This window comes from Sander lucioperca, chromosome 16 (assembly GCF_008315115.2).
Source record: "Sander lucioperca isolate FBNREF2018 chromosome 16, SLUC_FBN_1.2, whole genome shotgun sequence".
NCBI classification, from domain to species: Eukaryota; Metazoa; Chordata; class Actinopteri; order Perciformes; family Percidae; genus Sander; species Sander lucioperca.
The window spans coordinates 18134465-18153245 of NC_050188.1; the positions used below are offsets into that span (position 1 = coordinate 18134465).

The 18781-nt window shown below is 40.2% G+C and overlaps 1 protein-coding gene across 4 annotated transcripts; it reads right to left on the minus strand.

Moving 5' to 3' along the window:
* Window positions 1-938: 938 nt before the first annotated feature.
* On the minus strand, window positions 939-18180 carry tpd52 (tumor protein D52). Of its 4 annotated transcripts, none has more exons than XM_031296263.2 (7): window positions 18010-18180; window positions 6944-7071; window positions 6133-6281; window positions 5558-5659; window positions 3767-3808; window positions 2441-2489; window positions 939-1523 (listed from the first exon to the last, which is right to left on the minus strand). In XM_031296263.2, exons 1-7 carry the CDS (start codon window positions 18026-18028, stop codon window positions 1413-1415), a joined length of 600 nt encoding a protein of 199 aa, XP_031152123.1. In that variant the 5' UTR covers window positions 18029-18180; the 3' UTR covers window positions 939-1412. The 4 variants fall into 4 exon arrangements, with proteins under 4 accessions (XP_031152123.1, XP_035849014.1, XP_035849015.1 ...); XM_035993121.1 differs by lacking the exon at window positions 18010-18180 and adding an exon at window positions 8932-9677; XM_035993122.1 differs by lacking the exons at window positions 3767-3808; window positions 18010-18180 and adding an exon at window positions 8932-9670.
* Window positions 18181-18781: the final 601 nt, after the last annotated feature.

Below are 18781 nucleotides of genomic sequence, written 5' to 3' on the forward strand. Positions count from 1 at the left end.
GAGACACATTTATTTCACTCTCACCTCGGGTCAAGGCTGAACCTTTACTATGTGTTTGCTCTGCCTATGTTCTGCTGATCTTGGCTGTTTTCCTGTAACTGTCTAAGCGTGGAGATAAGATTTTGACGGACTCTTAACAATGGGAAAGGGATGGTTTTTATTCTGAAGTGTGTTTTGAAATACAAGCTTTGGAGTCGTGGCTGCAACAGTGACACATTTGGCGTTTTTCCATTACGTGGTACCAGCTCGACTCACCTCGACTCTACTTGCCTTTTTTGGTTTTCCAATATAAAAAAAAGTCCCTGGTACCTGCCTCCATCGAGGTTCCAAGCGAGTTCAGGCGATACGAAAAGGTGACGTGAAAACCTGCAGACTACTGATTGGTCAGAGAGAATCGTCACTAATCACTGTGTCATCATTGCTAGCGACAGACAGGGGTGTCCTGAACAAACCCACCATTTTTAAATAGTTTAGCCAGCAGTGGGTTTTTTTGCCGCCTCCAGCTTCTTTTGAAACAAAATTAGTCTTCTGGCTGTGGCAACAGCCACATGCCGAGAATCAAAAACAACACACCTTCGACGTTCTGCGTGTGTGTCACGTTACGTCACGGCAGTTTCCTGCGGCGACGCTATGACGACCAGCTACGCTCGCCTCAGGCATGAGGTGGTACTAAATCTGCAATGGAAAATGGAGGATGGGGCACCACGGCCGAGCCGAGTAGAGTCGAGCAGGTACCACGTAATGGAAAAACGCCATTAGTATCAGTGGCTTAGTACTGTGGGTACAAAGCTTTGTACCTATATGACACAAAAAGGCATACATTAATATTCTGATCACAGTGTTAGACTACTTTATGATTAACTAAAATAATATAACGACGAAAACGGAAACCCATAGTAAACCATGAATGGCATCAAAATGGAGGCAGACAAAATAAGTGCTTATGAAAATAAGTTTGTAATATTTCTATATTTGTGCAATTTTCTACACTCAAACTAAATAATGAAACTGTTAATTTGATAAAGAAAAAATAAACTAGGAGCATGTTTGACATCTGAGCTTTGCTGGTTAGACAAAGACGGAGAAATAAGGAGTGCAGGAGGTAAAGGAAAGGAGAAAAGGAAAGTTATACAGCAGGGAGGATTTCTCCTACAGCGAGCCAGAATAGACTCAAATATACGATCGACACAAGACATCCCATGCTTTCAGTTTCCACACCAGTTAACAAGCGAGCACACGTGTCAGACAAAAAGACCAGACAATTAGATCACAAGAAAGGCTGTGGTAAGTCACTTGTTTCCAATAAAGGGAGACTGGCACACAAGAGTTTAGGGGGTGAGTGTTGACGGTCTAGGGGTTAGAAGGTCAAGTGAGGAGGGGTGGGTGGGAGGTTGGGAGGGGTCAGGCAAGTTTCAGTTTATCTCCTGGGTGGGCGAGCCTTCTGGCTGACTGAGCAAAGACTCGGTGGTGGCGCTGTCCTGCTCGCCAGGGTTACTGGTGGACGCTGAAGGACTCATCTTGGTCTGAAGGGGGAGGAGAAAAGACGAGGAACAATAATTCAATTCTTGACTCCCATAACTCAAGTTAACAATGGGATTTACAGACACAAAAAAACCAACCACATTTAAAATTAAAATCTGTGGTAAAAGTCAAGGTTAACATAGTAGCTTTTACCAGAGCTCATTACGTTACATGTCATTTAGCTGACGCTTTTATCCAAAGCGACTTACAATTGCTATATATGTCAGAGGTCACACGCCTCTGGAGCAACTATGGGTTAAGTGTCTTGCTCAGGGACACATTGGTTGATGTATCGCAGTGGGAATTGAACCCAGATCTCCCACACCAAAGGCATGTGTCTGTGCCATCTCCAAAATCAAATTTTAAATGCATCAATGTAATGTACAAATCCATAAATACAAAACGTCCTTCTATTAAAAAAAAAAAAAGATCTTGTTAATTGGAACTATTTAAAGCAATACGTATGTAACCTTTGAAATAAATAACACACATAACTCTTCTGTTCAGCAAAAGTTACGTAGTCTCACTTTAAACGTTGATAGAATTAGTGGTTTGAAAGGTGAATTCCTGTTTAATTGACAATGAAAAGAGTTGAACTGTCTGTGACCTCTATGAATATTCAATAAAGCTATGAATAGAGATATTACATACTGATTGAAAGGATAATGTTTACTATTGAGTTAGGCTAATGCACAAACTTCATTGAGCTGCCAGAGATCAACACACATAACTATGCAAATACAATGGAACTAAACTAGTGACGTTCCCGATGGATCTGTAAATCCTAATTAGTATTAGTTCAAGGTCAGAGGAGTGGTTCTATACACAGTCCTCCTGGGCTTTAACACGCTGCCACTTAAACATTTTGAAATGTGTATTGCTGAAAATGCAGCCACTAGTCCAGTTTTTATTCAGTTACCTTCAAAGTCTCCACTTTCTCCTCAAATGATTTGAAAGTTGGTGCATTCCTGTGAAAGAAAGTGACATAAAACAACAAAATCACATACCGAGCGACAGTGTTTGACTTTATCTGACATGCTTACAGTGTACACCGTGTACGTTTGGGAAAGTAAAGATGCAGACAACAAGGCCGCCCCTTCAGAAGGAAGAAGGAGCAGGATATGACTGTAGTCACACCTTTAAAAGGTCATGTTATCTGATACTCAGAGACAATGCAGGATTTTAAAGTGACCCCATTCTATTCTGTTCTTTTGAAAAGGTGCTAAGAGGTGTTGATTTTCATGAAAACATAACTAAGAGAGTGCCGAATGAACTAGATGAGAAGGCAGACTAATGAAAAACTGACTCACAGAGAGCTGCAGAAACACAGATGAGTGTGTTTTGTTGGATATAGGTCAGAATGGTTTGCATGAATGGAATACATTTTATGTTGGTTTTTTTTTTAAGATCAATTTTTTATGTTTTTTTTTTTATATTTTTGAACATATAGAACAGACAAACACAATTGAACAAGAACAATACATTTTATGTTTGAATTTCAAATAGAGCTGTAATGTCATCAACTATATGGATTATCAATTCATTGTTTTAGTTTTAGTCTTCTATGACAGTAAAGTACATCTCACTGGTGTTTTGGATTGTTTATTGGACAAAAGAAGCAATTTGAAGACATCCCCTTAAATTCTAGAAAACATTTTATGAGTTAATAATCCACAGATTCATTGATGAAAATAATTGCAGCTTTAATCTCACACATCCAGACCTGCATCTCATCAAACTCCCTAAGATCTGGAGAAATTGAGCACAAATGTGGTTAAAAATTGGTGGAGAGACAGTGGTGTGCGATTATACCAATAAAGTACACTGGACAGAATGTAATTTTACGTTTCTGAATGCGGGTGTTTCCAAATTCACAGCTAACCGTTACTGCCTCTGGTTTCAAAGGTGCATTTTATCTCCATATTTTTTCAAGAGTTTTGCTAGACCTCCATCAGCTTGACGAAACAGAGGTCTGTCTAGGCAAGACTGTAAAAGCTGCAGCTTCACTGATAGCTCGAAAAGTAGCTCTTAGCGGCCGTCGCTCTTGACAAACTCATGGTGCACACTTGAGACCTTTTTATACAATCCATAACATGAAAAAGCAGAACTAAAGCCGAACAAGTTTCTCTTTTTTGTGTAGCACAAACACACTGTGCAGCGTTTACCTCTCTCATGTTTTATTCAACACGTGTAGCTCAAAGGGCACCACTGTGTGCCAGTCACTTTAACACAAACTTCCCCTTACCTCATGACAGGCATACTAGTTGAATGTTGTAATGAGCGCATGCTATCCGACAGCATTGTGGAAAAGAAAGGGGGATATTAGTGGTCATCTTAGCATAGTGCAGACAGTTTTACACAGACCGAACAAAGGGAGAAACACAAAACATACAGTACAAACCCTAATGTATTCTACTTTATGTCCAATCAGCGAATGTTCTAAGTGCATACTCTATATCTTATAAATCCCGCTTTATCCCATTTAGATTGATTGTGTATTAACACAGTGGGTTTGTGCAAGCCCTTTGTATTATGGGGGAATATCTTGTCCACACACACACACACACACACACACACACACCCTTTGACCCCTGCCCTGACCCCCACTCACTATCCCACCCCCAAACCAGCTCTGTGTTGAGGCTCATCTGTGAGGCTGCATTTCACAGCACACTGGGGCTTTGAGGGGCCTAATAATCCTGTTTGCAGCTCAGTAATCCAGAGAGAAGACGGATGACAGGGGAGAAAACAGGATTAGGATCTGGGGGTCAACTGGAGCTATATCTCAAATGGAACTAACTGTTGCTGTTTTTCTAAGCCTTGTTTAAACAGGAAATATTAACAATAATGTACTGGTAGGTATTAGAGTTGGCACTTTGAAAGCAGAATTTAAGGACAGAAAATCCATACGGTATATTAGATATATGGCTACCATAATATAGCCATGTTATGGTAAGGAGAAGATAGTAGGGAAAGCTAATAGTTGTGAAATGTAATGTGATTAGAACGGGCATTTAAAATTATAAGTGGTAGAATTAGTTATTAATGGAGGTACCTAATGGCATCAACATATCTGGCCCACAACTGTATACACAAAACACACGCTATTACCACTACATTTATACATAGATATGACTCTGGTTGCAGTTTAAGCAGTAGAATTTGGTAAATTACATGCAGAATTTTTTTTTTTAAACTGTTTTCGTGCCAAATGAAATTAGAAATATTTAAAATCTCACAGCCTAACTAAAGGCCCTGACACACAAAGCCATCGCCGGTTGTCGGCGTCGGCTGAACTGAATTCATCTTATTGGATGATATTTATTCCAACATAAAGGATCTCTACATACCTACACATTACAAAATAAACTAACGTTTAATAAACTAATATCCTACACCATGATATTTAATATAAAGACCGTAATAGACCTCTCTCTGAACCCTCTGCACCGCTAAACAATTAGCCCCATAGCAAGCACGCTATCTTACCAGCCAGCCGGCCAGCCTCTAAATTAGTAAAATGTAAGAACTTAATGTTTAATTCACACGCTCTTGTCAAATCTCAGGAAAGCACATTGCTATCGCCAGGTGAGTGACATGTTTGCTTGGCTTATTTTACGGTAACCAGTGTATAATGAAGGCATGTTGGGTGGAGGAAATTAGCAAGCTAATGTTAGCTAACGAGCCAGTAGCGGGCCATTCTGTCGCTCTGCTCCCACTGTAGGGAGACTTCTTTGCGGAGAGAATGGATGACAGCCCGGGAGAGGCTGGCCCGGTACCGCTGAGGGACCGTAGGCTCTGTTCGGTTCTGCCGCTGCCGGCTAGAGCAAACGCTGTTTTGTTGTGGGTATATCATAGCAAAGGTATCTGGTTTCCCTTGTGTTGTTGAATGATGAATAGATTACCGCCACCTGCTGGTAAATAAAATTTCAGGTTGCTCAGTGGAACAAAGGATACTGGGGTCTCTCAAAGATTCGGTGCTTCACAAAATATCATTCACTTTTAAAGTCACGCTGATGTCTCCTGTCTGACTCACCTGACATCCTCAAGCTTCTTGGTGATGGCTGAGCCCACATTGGTGAACGCTGCTGTGGCCTTCAGGCTCGCCTGAGACAGTGTTTCAGACGTCCTCCTATAGCTGAAAGAGAGGAAGGGAGACCGAGAGAGAGAGTGAGGGAGAAGTGATGGGGATCAAAAAGAGAAGATATGAAAGTGATGAAAAGAGAGATCAAACACTGAAGATGGCATCAAAATCTGAACTAAATCTCAATGTCTTTTTCATTTTAAAAAGTCTGAAAGCATCACAATGCTACTTATTTCCTAACCCATCAAACTGTTGCCAGGCAGCTGATCATGCTTAAAATAATAAAAAGAAACATTATCAAACAAGCAGCAGATACATTGTCTTGGAGAAATAGGATAATAAAGCTGTTGGCCATGAGGTCAAAGGACAAGCTACTACAAAAAGTATCCCATAAAAAGGTGTAAATGCCTATACTCACGAGGCAAAAGCTTGTTTGGCAAGGTGTCATAATGAGAAACTATGTAACAAGTGAAATATAGTGCGCTCTCAGGTCAAACATCAGCATACTGTGGTAGGTAAGCACTTACGCCGTGGAGGTGGTGACCTCCTGCCAGGTTTTGGTGAAGTTCTGTTTCAGCTCATTGAGAGGTGTGATGCCCAGCTTCCTCTTAATGTCCACCAACTGCTTCTCCTTGGCTGCCAACACCTGGGACAGAGTCAGGATCTCATCCTCAACCTACACACACACACACACACACACACACACACACACACACACACACACACACAGTTAGAAATGTGTATTTTTTTTAGGTTTTAAATCTACACAATATGCTTAACCATTTTTTGTATTAGAGCTGCAAATTAGTCGATCTTCAAAAAATGACTCATAAACTGAATTGCAATCAAAAAAATCAAACATTCCTGAATCCAACTTCTCCAATGTGTGGATTTTCTGCTTTTCTCTTTCATTGTAATTTAAGGCACTGCACCTGGCCGCTCTGGTTCTATAATTTGAGAGTTTAAATTTTTTATTTTTTTTTAGAAAACGGCCAACTAATGTGAAATGTCCATTTGTACAATCATTTTTTCCTCAGTTGATGAATCACAACAAACAAGATCACCCATACACTCTTGGCGAAGGAGGTGCTGTAAATATTAGCTGCCACGAGCATTACAAATCCAACATCTGAAGCAATGTAAGTGGTTGGGTCAGCTACAGGGGCAACAAGGGACCTGAAATGAGCATCTTGTGCTATGGAAGGCTGCTATGTGAACACAACCTGGCCTTGTTTGAAATTAAAAGATGCTCAAAGCATACATACGCTAGACTCAAAAACCACAATCAAATTTGACTGAACCAAGACCTGTTTAATCCCTGATCCCTCCTGTCCTGACCTTGACCAACTCTTCTTGTAACTCCTGCCGCTCCTCCTCTGTCATGGCGGGGGGAGCAGAAGAGGGACCCACAGACGTCACGGCATCTTCTCCCACCTCTGGGACTGAGTCTGGATGCTGCTGGGAACCTGGAAGGTAAAATATATATATTTTTAGATCCATTCATACCTCTCACTTGGCGAGTCATGTGTCCGCTTTGAAGCTGGAGTCTCATCTTTTTGATAGACATGTTTACATGTTTGTGCCCATGTTTGCTGTGTGACAGTGAACAGGTGGTATGGGAGGGGAGGCTGATGTTGGTTGTCAAACTCTGCTCAGTTGTCATGCTGTTCCCCTGGAGGATGAGGAGGAGAAAGGAAACTGATAGTAGGTGAATATGTGAAAAGTATCACAGAGTAAGACTAGGAGAATTAAGGATGTTAAAGATGCTGTTTGATGATAGGTGGCAACCAAGAGGGACAAGCAAAACACTTTATCCATCTCACGCGCATAGTCATATTTTTACTCCACACACATACAGTAAGTATACAGTAAACACACTTGTCTTTGATGTTGTCGTCTCTGACAGAGCTGTGCCCAGTAGGAGCAGCAGTGCATCAATAATAGAGATAACTTTCTAGGTGGAGACATCGTGGGCTCAGACAGCATGACAGAAAAGCAAAAGGAGTTCTGTGTGTGAAAAGGACAGCGGGGGAGGAGGTACTGGGCCAGAACTGAGCTGGAACAGGGAAACACAAACGTGTCTCTGAAATCATGTTTCTTCTCATCTGGTCTTTCAAGTATTCAGAATAAAATTAAAAATATAGAAACAAGGACAAAAATAGGATGGAGTAAAAAATAAAGAGGGAACCCAAGAGTTGAACAAAACGGTGTGAGGGGAGGATTAAAAAAAGGCACTACTAGAGAAATAAAATTGGGACTATACTGTGCCATTACCTCAGCAAGGGGGGAGGCAGTACTGAAGTTTAGAGTGAGAAGAGGCCAAAATAAACCTGAGAGTAGATTTCATTAATGCACCGGCCCTGTAAATAACATTTAACTTCTGAACCCACTAACATCATGGTACTAGAAAGAATACTTGGGTTGGCCTGGTATATTGCCCCTTGTAAATACAGTAGGCTAGTAAGCTAAATAGCACGGTTTAATTACCCATAGAATGAAAAAGAATATCTTGTTCTGAATTTGCCTGGTAGTTGTTGGTTATCATCTTATTCAGAAAATAGTATGTACATTAAATGTCATGGAAAAGGTCGACATTTTGGGAAATATGTTTATTCACTTTGCCGATAGATGAAAATGATGTCTGTCTGTAAAATGTGAAGCTAACGCCAGCAGCTGGTTAGCTTAGCTTAAAATCTGCCTACCAGCATCACTATGTTCTTGTAACTTTGGCACCTTTTCTCGTTTTTCTCCCTCTTACACACCAAAACAATACTTTAAAACTGAGACAGCATGCTGGCCGAGGACAGAGATACCAGAATCACAAGCCGCTAGCAATATGTATCCCACGAAGACTAGAGTGGAATTGCCTCATAGCTGTCTGGAGAGCTGCTCAAAACGTTTCTCAGCCTTCCAATCACAAGGTGTTAACATAAACTCAGGACTGGGCTGTGCCATTACTAGCTCTAACATGAATTAATACCATGGGAATAAGAAGCGCTGATTGGATACGTCTCAAGTGAAAATATTTATGTCAAAACATGCACGAGATCCCAAAAAAAAAAATCAGTATATCATTTTACAGAGAAAATACTGTAGAGGCGGCATTACAGTAATTCTGGTGCAAATTGTCTTTTCAGCCTTTAGCCTTGCCCCCACCCCTCCCCCCATATTAAATTGTACTTTTATTTTGATAACCTACATTATGTTGCTTTTTTTGTAAGATTACAGTGAACAGCTTCTGTAGGCTGAGACCTCATCTTAGTTACCTGCTACGTACAACACACACAGTCCTCACATCCTCCGCCCGGCCTCTCCCTTGTGCTTACCTCTGGTTTTAACAGCTGGCGAGCTGGGCGGCGTGTCACTGTAGGCCGGGGAGAGGTAGAGGTAGCTGGCGTTGACTCCTTGTTCAAAGTCAAACGGAGAGTGGTATTCCTCCAGGGGCTCCATGTTTACAGCTTGGAGTGTGTTTGTCTACCACTACCTAAGCAAAGCCAGCCGAGTGCTGATTGTCTGCATGTGATCCAGGCGCGGGTTGGCTCTGTCTCTCCTTGTTGACAATGTTCTGGACTCTTGCGGCGTGTGCGACAGCGGGACACAATATCCAAGTGTGTGTGTGTACGTGGGAGGAGGTTTTGTATTGGCTTTCAGGTGGTTAAAGTGAGAGTACAGTGAAGCAGGATTCCATTTTCTGTTTCTGCAGCAGGCCAAGGCGTTGTATACCCTCTGCTCCTTTCTTGCTGTTAATAAGTTACCTGTCCTTTCAGGCAGCTGTTACACACACTCTCTATACACACACACACACACACACACACACACACACACACACACACACACACACACACACACACACACACTCCCTCTTCCTCTCCACCGTAATCCCAAAGGTCAATTCTCAATCCATCCTTCAGACATCCATTTGTACAATCAGTGTTGTTTTCAGATGCTAGCCACTGTAAATGCTGCAGTGATACTGCGTGACACTCCGGTTTCAATACTCTCAGGTTTCTCTGTCAATTCCCTCCCTCACTTTCTGTCGTCAAGCTTATCCAAGGAGGAAATAAAAGAGGTCCCATTTGTGTGGGCTGGTCACGTGATGTGTGTGTGTGTGTGTGTGTGTGGGAGGGGGGGGGGAGATAGCATTGGCTGAAAAGCATAATCTGCAGTGTCCCAGATTACAGCGAATCGCTAATCCAGGGTTGCCAGTCCACCTTGGAGCCGCAGTAATGCGAGCCAGCTAGAATGGAGTGGAGAGGATGCTAGAGGCTACACTTGGTATTGTGTGTACTTGAAGAAAAGTGCTCTGTGCGGTGAAGAGAGCATGTACATGTACAAGTGCCACTGTGTGCATTTGTGTGTTCATACTAGGGCTGCACGTAATGATTCTTTTCATTATACGTAAATCAAATTATTTTCTTAGTTGGTCGTAAATGTCATTATACATCCACATCACAATTTCTGAACCCAAGCTGATTTAAACAGGAATAGAATAAATATATACCAGTGAAATTCTGGCATTTTTATTTAAAAATTACTTAAATGATTAATCATTTATCAAAATAGCTGCCAATTTATTTTCTATTGATCGAGTAATTGTGTTATCGACTAATAATTTCACCTCTGGTTTATACATGCTGTTATTAAAGCTGTGGTAGGCAGTTTATTTTTGCCGTTGTTGGGAAAAACATCCATAATAATCTTTCAGCATATTGTAAATCAAGTGACCTGAGAGAAACCTAGACTTATGCATCTGCTCCTTGGCTCTGTGTTCAGGCTTTGGTAAATCTAGCCGTGACGGGAGACTTTGGCCAATCACAGGTCATTTCAGAGAAAGAGAGCATTCCTATTGGCTGTTCTGCCAATGCAGATGCGCGTGCACGTTCTCTCGGTGAAGGTTCTGTTTACCATAGCCAAAGACTCAGGGCTGCAGCTAATTCAAGGCCAAACTATTAGATAAGAGACTTTATTGCGATCAATCTATATATGTACTGTATGTGCATATAGGAATGAAATTGTGTAGAAATGTAGTCCAGTTTATTGTCCAGGGAGCGGACGTTCGCTGAGCTGGTCTGCTGGGGTTAGCCTAACCCTAGCTCACGGCTGTGGCTAATTCAAGTTCATGTTTATGTAGTTAGCTAGAACTTTGAATCACAGTATGTCATCTCGAAGGGCTTTACAAAGAAAACGGGACACTCATTCATATATGCCATCGGATGAAATGATTGATTTGTACTTTGTAAATGTTACTGTATGAAGCCACTGCATGCCTGTGCTCGCCTGATAGGAGGGCTAGACAGAGAGGGGATAGGGAGAGCTGTAGGAAGAGGGCTTGCTTTACTTCAAATTCCAGTGTATTTTAGAATTCTATTTCCTGCAGCTTTAACATCATTATCACTTCACTTGGCCACAAGAACACAGTATATAATCACTCAACTAGATAAAACATCAACCCCTGCAAATTCTGAAAGTAGTCTTCATGTCAGGTCACACTAAAGCGTTTGAAGGAGAGATATGAGGCAGGAATTCAAGCTGCACGAAGAGAGGAAATATGCAAGAACAGGTCATGCCTCATTTCATTTAGACATTCACGGAGTGTCATTAAACTGCAAGCTTGTACAAGCACCTGCTGATACTCTCAATGCTGCAGTGAAATGAAAAAGCAGCCTGGTGACATTCCAGCGCTAATTTTATTGGATGTAGATGCTACTAAGAATTTAACATTGCCCTGTAAAAACCATAAGGTTTGGAAGAAACTCATCGTGAGAGTACAGTGGAGCTGTATTGATGAGGATTATTTCAAGTTCCGAGTAGGAAGCATGACTAAAATTTGAATGTAAACTTGTCCTAAAATTATTCTGTGATCTCTTATAAGGACAAAACACCTAGGTGCCAAAATCAACACGGGAAGTTTGCTCCGGGTTGAAAACTGACTGCTAAAAAAGAATTGTAAGGATAGAAAAGGCAGCAAATCAAGCACCCACAAAGTCAGTCATGGAAAAATTAAACTGGATTTTGACTCATGCTATCACTCTCCATTACTGAAAAGGAAAAGCTATGGTTTTGACAATGTTAACATTAACATGTGAAAGCTAATGAGAAAAAACAAACATCTGGGGCCTCATTTATAAAACTGTGTGGCGAATTTGCGTCAGAAGCGGCGTACGGACGAAACATAGGATGTGAGTACGCACAGAAATATTCTGATTTATAAAACCGTACGCACGCACGTCCTACGCCGGTTTCCCTTTATAAATCACATTTGACTCTTAATGTGGCGCAGCTTTGGCGGCTTCATGTCACGCCCATAGTTTCCCTTAAATAGTCAGTGAAACGCCCCAAATTAACATTCATTCATTTCATACCGACATCATGTGCAGAGAGGAAAACAAAGCAAAGGACTTTCACTCAATGTGAAGCTGTAGTTCTTGTTAGAACCCACTAGGTGGAAAAAAGGAAAATATGTTTAGAGTGCACAATGTGGGCATTACTAATAACAAAAAAGCTGTAGAGTGACAACATGTTGCAGACGCAGTTAAGCCTCATGAGGTCGGACCATGGCCCAAATTAAAAAAAGAAATGGTCCGATATTAAAGTTGATGAAAACGCCTAGCACTACACCGAGAAAGTGTTTTTGCCACGGGACACCGGAGTTGACCCCTCTTGAAGTGGGACAGGCACCCGCGGTTTCTCCGAGTGCTCCTCTCTATAGCTTTTTATAAATCCTAATTCTTGCGTAGAGAGAGCGCCGTACGTCTTTTTTTGTGCGTACGCCACGTTTATAAATGAGGCCCCGGATCATTACAGAAATGTTCACAACCATTAAGCCAACTTTGAAACTAACTCAGATGAACCTTTTTCTGTACACTGACTTCCTGTCCACCACTCCTCTGTGGTTAAGAGCCAGACAAGCATGATTGTGTGATCTTCTCCAGGAAATACTTCACATTAAGAGAGGAGGATGGGACGCTATCTTGGAACAATTGAAGCACTGGGGGACAAATTCCACAACTGTGTCAAAGTGAGGAGAATGGATGGAGTGATGGAGTTTTCCATTTTAAACTTAAGATGTGTGTACTATAAAAAAAAATATGAAAGGTTGACATTTTGTATATACGTAATGACAGAAGTGATGATGTTCTGTACAATCCAAATCACTTGGGTCACTCAATTGTGCTGAGAGTCTCACATAGACATATTCAACAATATGTTGTTTTTGCACAGTAAAAAGACAAATTTGCAAAAACAGATATCTCTGTTTTTATTTATTTCCTTAATCGTGTGTGTGTGTGTGTGTGTGTGTGTGTGTGTGTGTGTGTTGTGATATCCAGGGAATATAAATCAGACTAGTGTTGGTTTGCAAATGAACACTTTGATTATTAATGTTGAGATACATTTTTATATCACAATTAATACTTAATCAATACTCAACATTACTTCCACTCTGCAGCCCTGCTCACCAGTTCGTCGTAGCTTATTCATGAGCAAAATTGGATTCATGTGACATTTGTTAAAACAGAAAATCACTGGTATGCTTGATTTGGATAGATGATTAAATATTATGAATACAAATATTACAAACATCACAAATGTGATTGATTTTTCTTGGATGGGATTGTTTATTTGATTTATAAACCAAAAACAACCCATGGTCCCCATCCATCCAGACTGTAACCAGGAACAAACTGCCATTTTCAAGTAGTTAATGAACAACTGCATGGAATCCATTACCTTACTATTCATGGCATACCCTGTCACATGATTAGCCTAAAACAGGAATCATGAGACAGACAACTGGGGGTGCAGCGAGAGTGCCAACAAAATTCACATGACATGTGTATCATGGAAAAACAGTAAGAAGAGCAAAGAGTGGCTACACCTCAGAGGGAACACAGATATTGTACATGTGCCGTACAGTAAATATACGCTGGTTTCACAGTGGCACTACGTCTACACTATGCTAGCCGGCTGGTTGCTGTAACTTCATATTTACCGTACTGACACAAAAATGGTATCAATATTCTTATGTAAATCTCGGCAAGAAAGCAAATAAGCATATTCCCCAAAATGTTAAAATATTCCTTTAAACAAGGTGAACATATTAAGTGATGTTAATTCTTCAAACACAAGGTCTGACAAATGCAGACTTATCCCAGATATACAAGGGACCCTGATGCTGAAGAAAAAGCCTATTTCCTTAGTGACAACATGGCATCATCACTTTGCGTAAATATACACGCCAACTTTCTTAAGCCAAGTGGGGTGTTATCTGTACGCTTTTTCAAATATCCGCGTGTATGTCTACGCTGTATAGAGCGGGCGTACACGTACGCCACTTGGCATGTTATTGCCACTTGGTGTGTTATAGAAAGAAGAACGTGTTATCGCGAGAACAACGTGTTATCGCGAGAACAACGTGTTATCGCGAGAAGAAAGCTACGGTTGAGTTTAGGAAAATAAGAACCGGTTGGGTTTAGGAAAAGAACAACGGGATTGGATTTAGTAAAAGAACAAAGCGACGTTTGAGATTAGGAAACGTTGACACGCGGGAAGCGATCCCCGGTCTCCTGGGTGAAAGTCCTCCACTCCGACCAGCCTCCCTACGTGGATTTTCGCGCTTTCATACTACTCGCTACGGCGTAAATTCACATGCAATCGCAAGGTAATGTAAGTCAATGGAGGCCAAACGGCGTTGATAAACACGCTAAAAAACAAATGTATGCGTCTTTATAACACGCCAATAATGGCATACGAATTGGCGTGTCATACATACGCCATTTCATGAGATCAGTCTGTTAGTGAAAAGAGTTACCCTCATACAATGTGCACAGGCCCCCCATGGTTACATCATGGCTACAGTTTACACCCACACAGCAGCTACTATTAATTAAACAGGAATTTAAAAGTTAGATTTTACCCAATTGTGTCTTAAAATTGGCACCCTGTGCTTTAGATTTTGACTGCCTTGTTTCAAAATATTTCCTTTAATAAACAACTGAGTTGAGAGGGAAATAGCAAATATCTCACAAGAACAGAGGCACTGGAAAACTGTCTGATGTGCAACAAACAACAATACAGAGGTGTCGAACATAGGGCCAGAAATTCCAGTCTCTCTGGAATCAGTATTTAGACCTGCAGCTGTTTTTGGCACAGTATTTGTAGGTCTCATTTATCAATATCTAGTGCATCTCTGAAAAAAAATTGTGATTTAAAAACAAAAAGGGACTGAATGAATAATGAAATCTTAGGTTGAGTTTAGGGTTGCTCATTTATACCCCCTGTGCCCCATTTGACAGTGAGGCCCAAAGTTTCTCTCTATAGTGTTATGTTAAAAGATACTCCGTCTGATGCCACAGCTACTAGACAGGTGAGACATCTGCTTGGCCAAATCTCACGGGTTCATGAAAAATTCTCCCAAAAGAAGACATACAATGACAAGGAATGAAATGGCCACTGCATAATATGAGTTGACAATTTCTAGTTTCTTCTTTGTGTTAGAAAAGTTTTGAAAGAAAGACGATTAAAGACTACATTTTTGTGCTACATGAAATAATTTATGCATGTGACTATATTTGGGTTATAAAAGGTACAACTTGTCTTGTCTTGTCTTGTCAGAGTGATTTCCATTACTCTCACTCATTGCTGCAGTAAGCTGAGCATAGTGCAGAAGCTTTAAAGAGTGGGAATATTCAGCCCATTATATAGAACATAGGGAACATTTTATACCACAGATGATATACATACGCTAACTTTCATTCATGTAAATATCAAAGTTTGCAAATAGACAGGGGGATTTCCCTTTCATCTTTGAGATGAAATGTGTCAATCCAGGAGTGAGCTTGTGAGGTGGCTAGGATGGCGGCGTTTAAAAAAATGTCGTATAAAGGGTTTGCCAGATTTGATGTATACTAGAAAATGGGGAAAGTACCTGAACTTTCTGGAGGGCTCCTAAAAAGCTTTGTGCTGGGAAAAGACGTGTATGATGGTGTTGTCATTTATACATGTTTATTTGGTTTATTGTCTATTTTGTTACTATTTTGTTGAATGGTCTGGAATATTGTAGTTAGTGTGTCATCTTCTCTTGATTTTTGTCTGGGTGGGTGGGGATTTGTTTATGTTGCAACTCGCAAGTTGTATTTTTTTGTATTTTGTTAAAAAATTGTTAATCACAAAAAAACATACATGGACATATTTTGAAAGTATGATTTTGTTCTGGCGAAAAACATTTCTAACACAAACAACTCAGCTACTGTAGATGGTTAGGGGGGGGGCTGTTATCTGGACAGACTTCTTCTGACTGTCCAAACAGCTGAAAGCAGAGTTGTGCCTCACTGAAATCTAATAAGGCAGAAATGTTGGCCACTGATCATGATCCATCTCATTAGATGTCTGAGTTGAAAAACAAGATAGATTGGTTAGCCTGACCGTTTGATTTTTTTATACTGATTTGAGCCGTAAGACCGTAAGCTTCTATCAAGGAGGCAGAAAATACCAGAAACAGGCTACATCCAAAAGGTACAGATCATGTGTGACTTTTCTTGTCAAGCTAAAAAATTCCAAATTTTTTTATGTAGATACATGAAGTGAGGTATTCAAGAGTATTTTAATGGAATAACACCTTAAGGGGAATTGCAATAACACTGGAATAAATTCCTCCGAAAGAAAGATTATTTTTAGCAATTAAATCAGGCATATGTGAATTTTTTTAAAATAGTACAAGTGAAGCATGAGGCCTCAACATTAGATGGTAGATGGCAGATGGTGCCGGGATACAGCAACCATAGAGACCTGCATAAAAGCGTGACAATTGAAGGAACTTCATCGTCTGTTGCCATGAGAGTGTGACTATATAAAAAGAGAACTAATCAGTTCCTATAATGATATTTGGGACACAAAAAACAACTAGGAAGGATGAAGGTGTACTTCTGCTACATAACAGAAGGCCATAACTGTTTTTCTATCAGTGTTTTCAAGGCCACGTAAGGCCACAAAAAGACAACATATTTGCTGCCTGAACTGCTGGTACATCAGTTGCACACACAGCGAAAAAATAATGTAATGTTTTTAGGGAAAACCTACACTACCAAAGAGGAACCATGGTCACAAGACAAGCTGCCAGACAAGTAGAGACAATTTGCTTTCAAATACATTGAGATGACATAGAGACTGACAGGACTATCTGGCTAACATATACCGCAATCTGTCTGAATTTAATAAGCACACATTATCAACTAGCATCAGGTTACATCTGTCAATATATAAAATATGCTGCGCCTTTCCATAAAGTATACAGTATTTTTCACCTTGAGGCCAAAAAACACAAAATACAGCATGCAGACATCAGGAAATGACATTTCTGCAGGGGGTTTATGCTGGCAGGAAATGAGGTAAGGGCTGTGCCTTGTTTACCTGGCATCCCCTTGAGGTGAACAAATAAACCTCTGTCACTTGCTTCTTTCCACAATAACTACAAGGTCATGTTGTGCGCAAATAAAATACAAGAAAAGAGTGTTTTTTAAATCAACTAAACGGAGTCTTACATACAAGCTTTATTTCTTGCAAATTTCAAATTTTCTTGAACTGCAGCAAAACAGATGAGAAGCAGCTATCACAATAGGCAAGTACATGTACACAATACTGGAGGATAGGTGGGGAAGTGGTGCAGAGGTATGAGAGAGCAGATGGCTGACTAGCAGGAATGGAAGGAAAATGTTCAGGTAGGTGTAGGAGAGGAAACAAGTCAGGAATGGTAGAATGCATTCACAGCATAGCTGTGGTTTAACCACTCACCTCCTCTTTATATCTAAATACTTGTCCCACACGTGTGCCTGTTTGACTTAACCAACAAACCTCACAGCCTTCCAACATATACTGATAGGTAGGCTACTGTATGTGCTACTAGAAAACATGTAATAAACTGTCCAACGGGTGTAAAATATTTGTAAATATATACAGAACATTCATTTTTCACCATAACTAATTACAATCCCAATACCACCTCATCAAATTGTTTAATTTTATCAAATCTACACTAAATTTACCTTTCAGTGCCTGTCAAACTTTTGGCCCAATTATTGTTTACTTTAATGAAATTACTTCCTCTTTTATATTTTACTGAAGTAACGTTGGCTCAACGCCTGGTTACATGTTGTAATGCATGTTGTGTAATATTCTACTTCCTTGATATTTTGGCACCTTTTTGATGTATCCGAAATACTTATTTTTATTTAAATCATTGTTATCTCTGTCACAAAAATGCACTTTATTTGAGTTTGAAAAGTAACATATGTTCTCAACGGACTTCAGTTACTGCGCAAAGTTAGCTAGTTTGCTAACTTTAATGTGAGACAAAAGTAGTTTTTCGGTAACAACATAGTCTCGGAGAGAAATGTCAGCAAATGAATTACCTTTCTCTGCATCCTCCATTGTAACGTTACTGCTGAGCTTTGTTGTTTCTGGCAGTTTTTATGTTCAGTGTCTGCAGGTTGTTCACTTGGCTGCTTCAGATCGTCCTGCTCTCTCATGTTGCTGCCAGGAAGCTCGCCGTGCGGGGTGGGGTTCGCTGTGACGTCAGCACGCAGCAGTGTAAACAGAGGCAAGCACGTGGATCAAGTTTTACACCATCAACAAGTCTGAACTGCATGACGGCACGTCATTATTTGATTGTTCTTTTGACTGTACAACACAAATTTAAACATGTATATCTGTCATACCTCAGTTATACATAGTTGTATATAAAATGGTAGTGAAATTCTTCACACTTCCTCCAAGTTCTACACATGTAAAACAACAAAAGTGTTAAAGAGCTAGCTAGGCTATTTTGAAAATAATACAGAAATCCTTGTTAAGATATAGTCTTAGTTAACACATCATACATAGAAAAGTCTATTGCATACTACTCCCTAGGGCTGTGGAGATAGGTCTCGCAATGCGAGACTAATCACATATAAACCTGCTTTTGGAGAGACAGAGACATTTGTGGTGTGCCATATTTTATGTAGATTAAGTTTTAACCCATTGTAATTATATACAGAAGATACAATATCAATGAAAGGAATGTTTGGAATGCAGCTTTTACATGCATATCATTTTTTTTAAATTATTTTTGTTGTTGAATTTATATTATTGGATACATTTTTGTTAATGTCACATTTTCATGCTTGCTGTGCAAATCTGTTT

Bases quoted from the DNA above. Each gene is read 5' to 3' on its own strand.
- tpd52 (XM_035993121.1), bottom strand. From the start codon at position 9,055: ATGGAGCCCCTGGAGGAATACCACTCTCCGTTTGACTTTGAACAAGGA. The intron at 2,490-3,766 runs GTAAGGGGAAGT...TTTCTTTCACAG, and splicing joins ACTAGTATGCCTGTCATGAG to GAATGCACCAACTTTCAAAT. The intron at 1,524-2,440 runs GTAACTGAATAA...CTCCCCCTTCAG, and splicing joins AGAAAGTGGAGACTTTGAAG to ACCAAGATGAGTCCTTCAGC.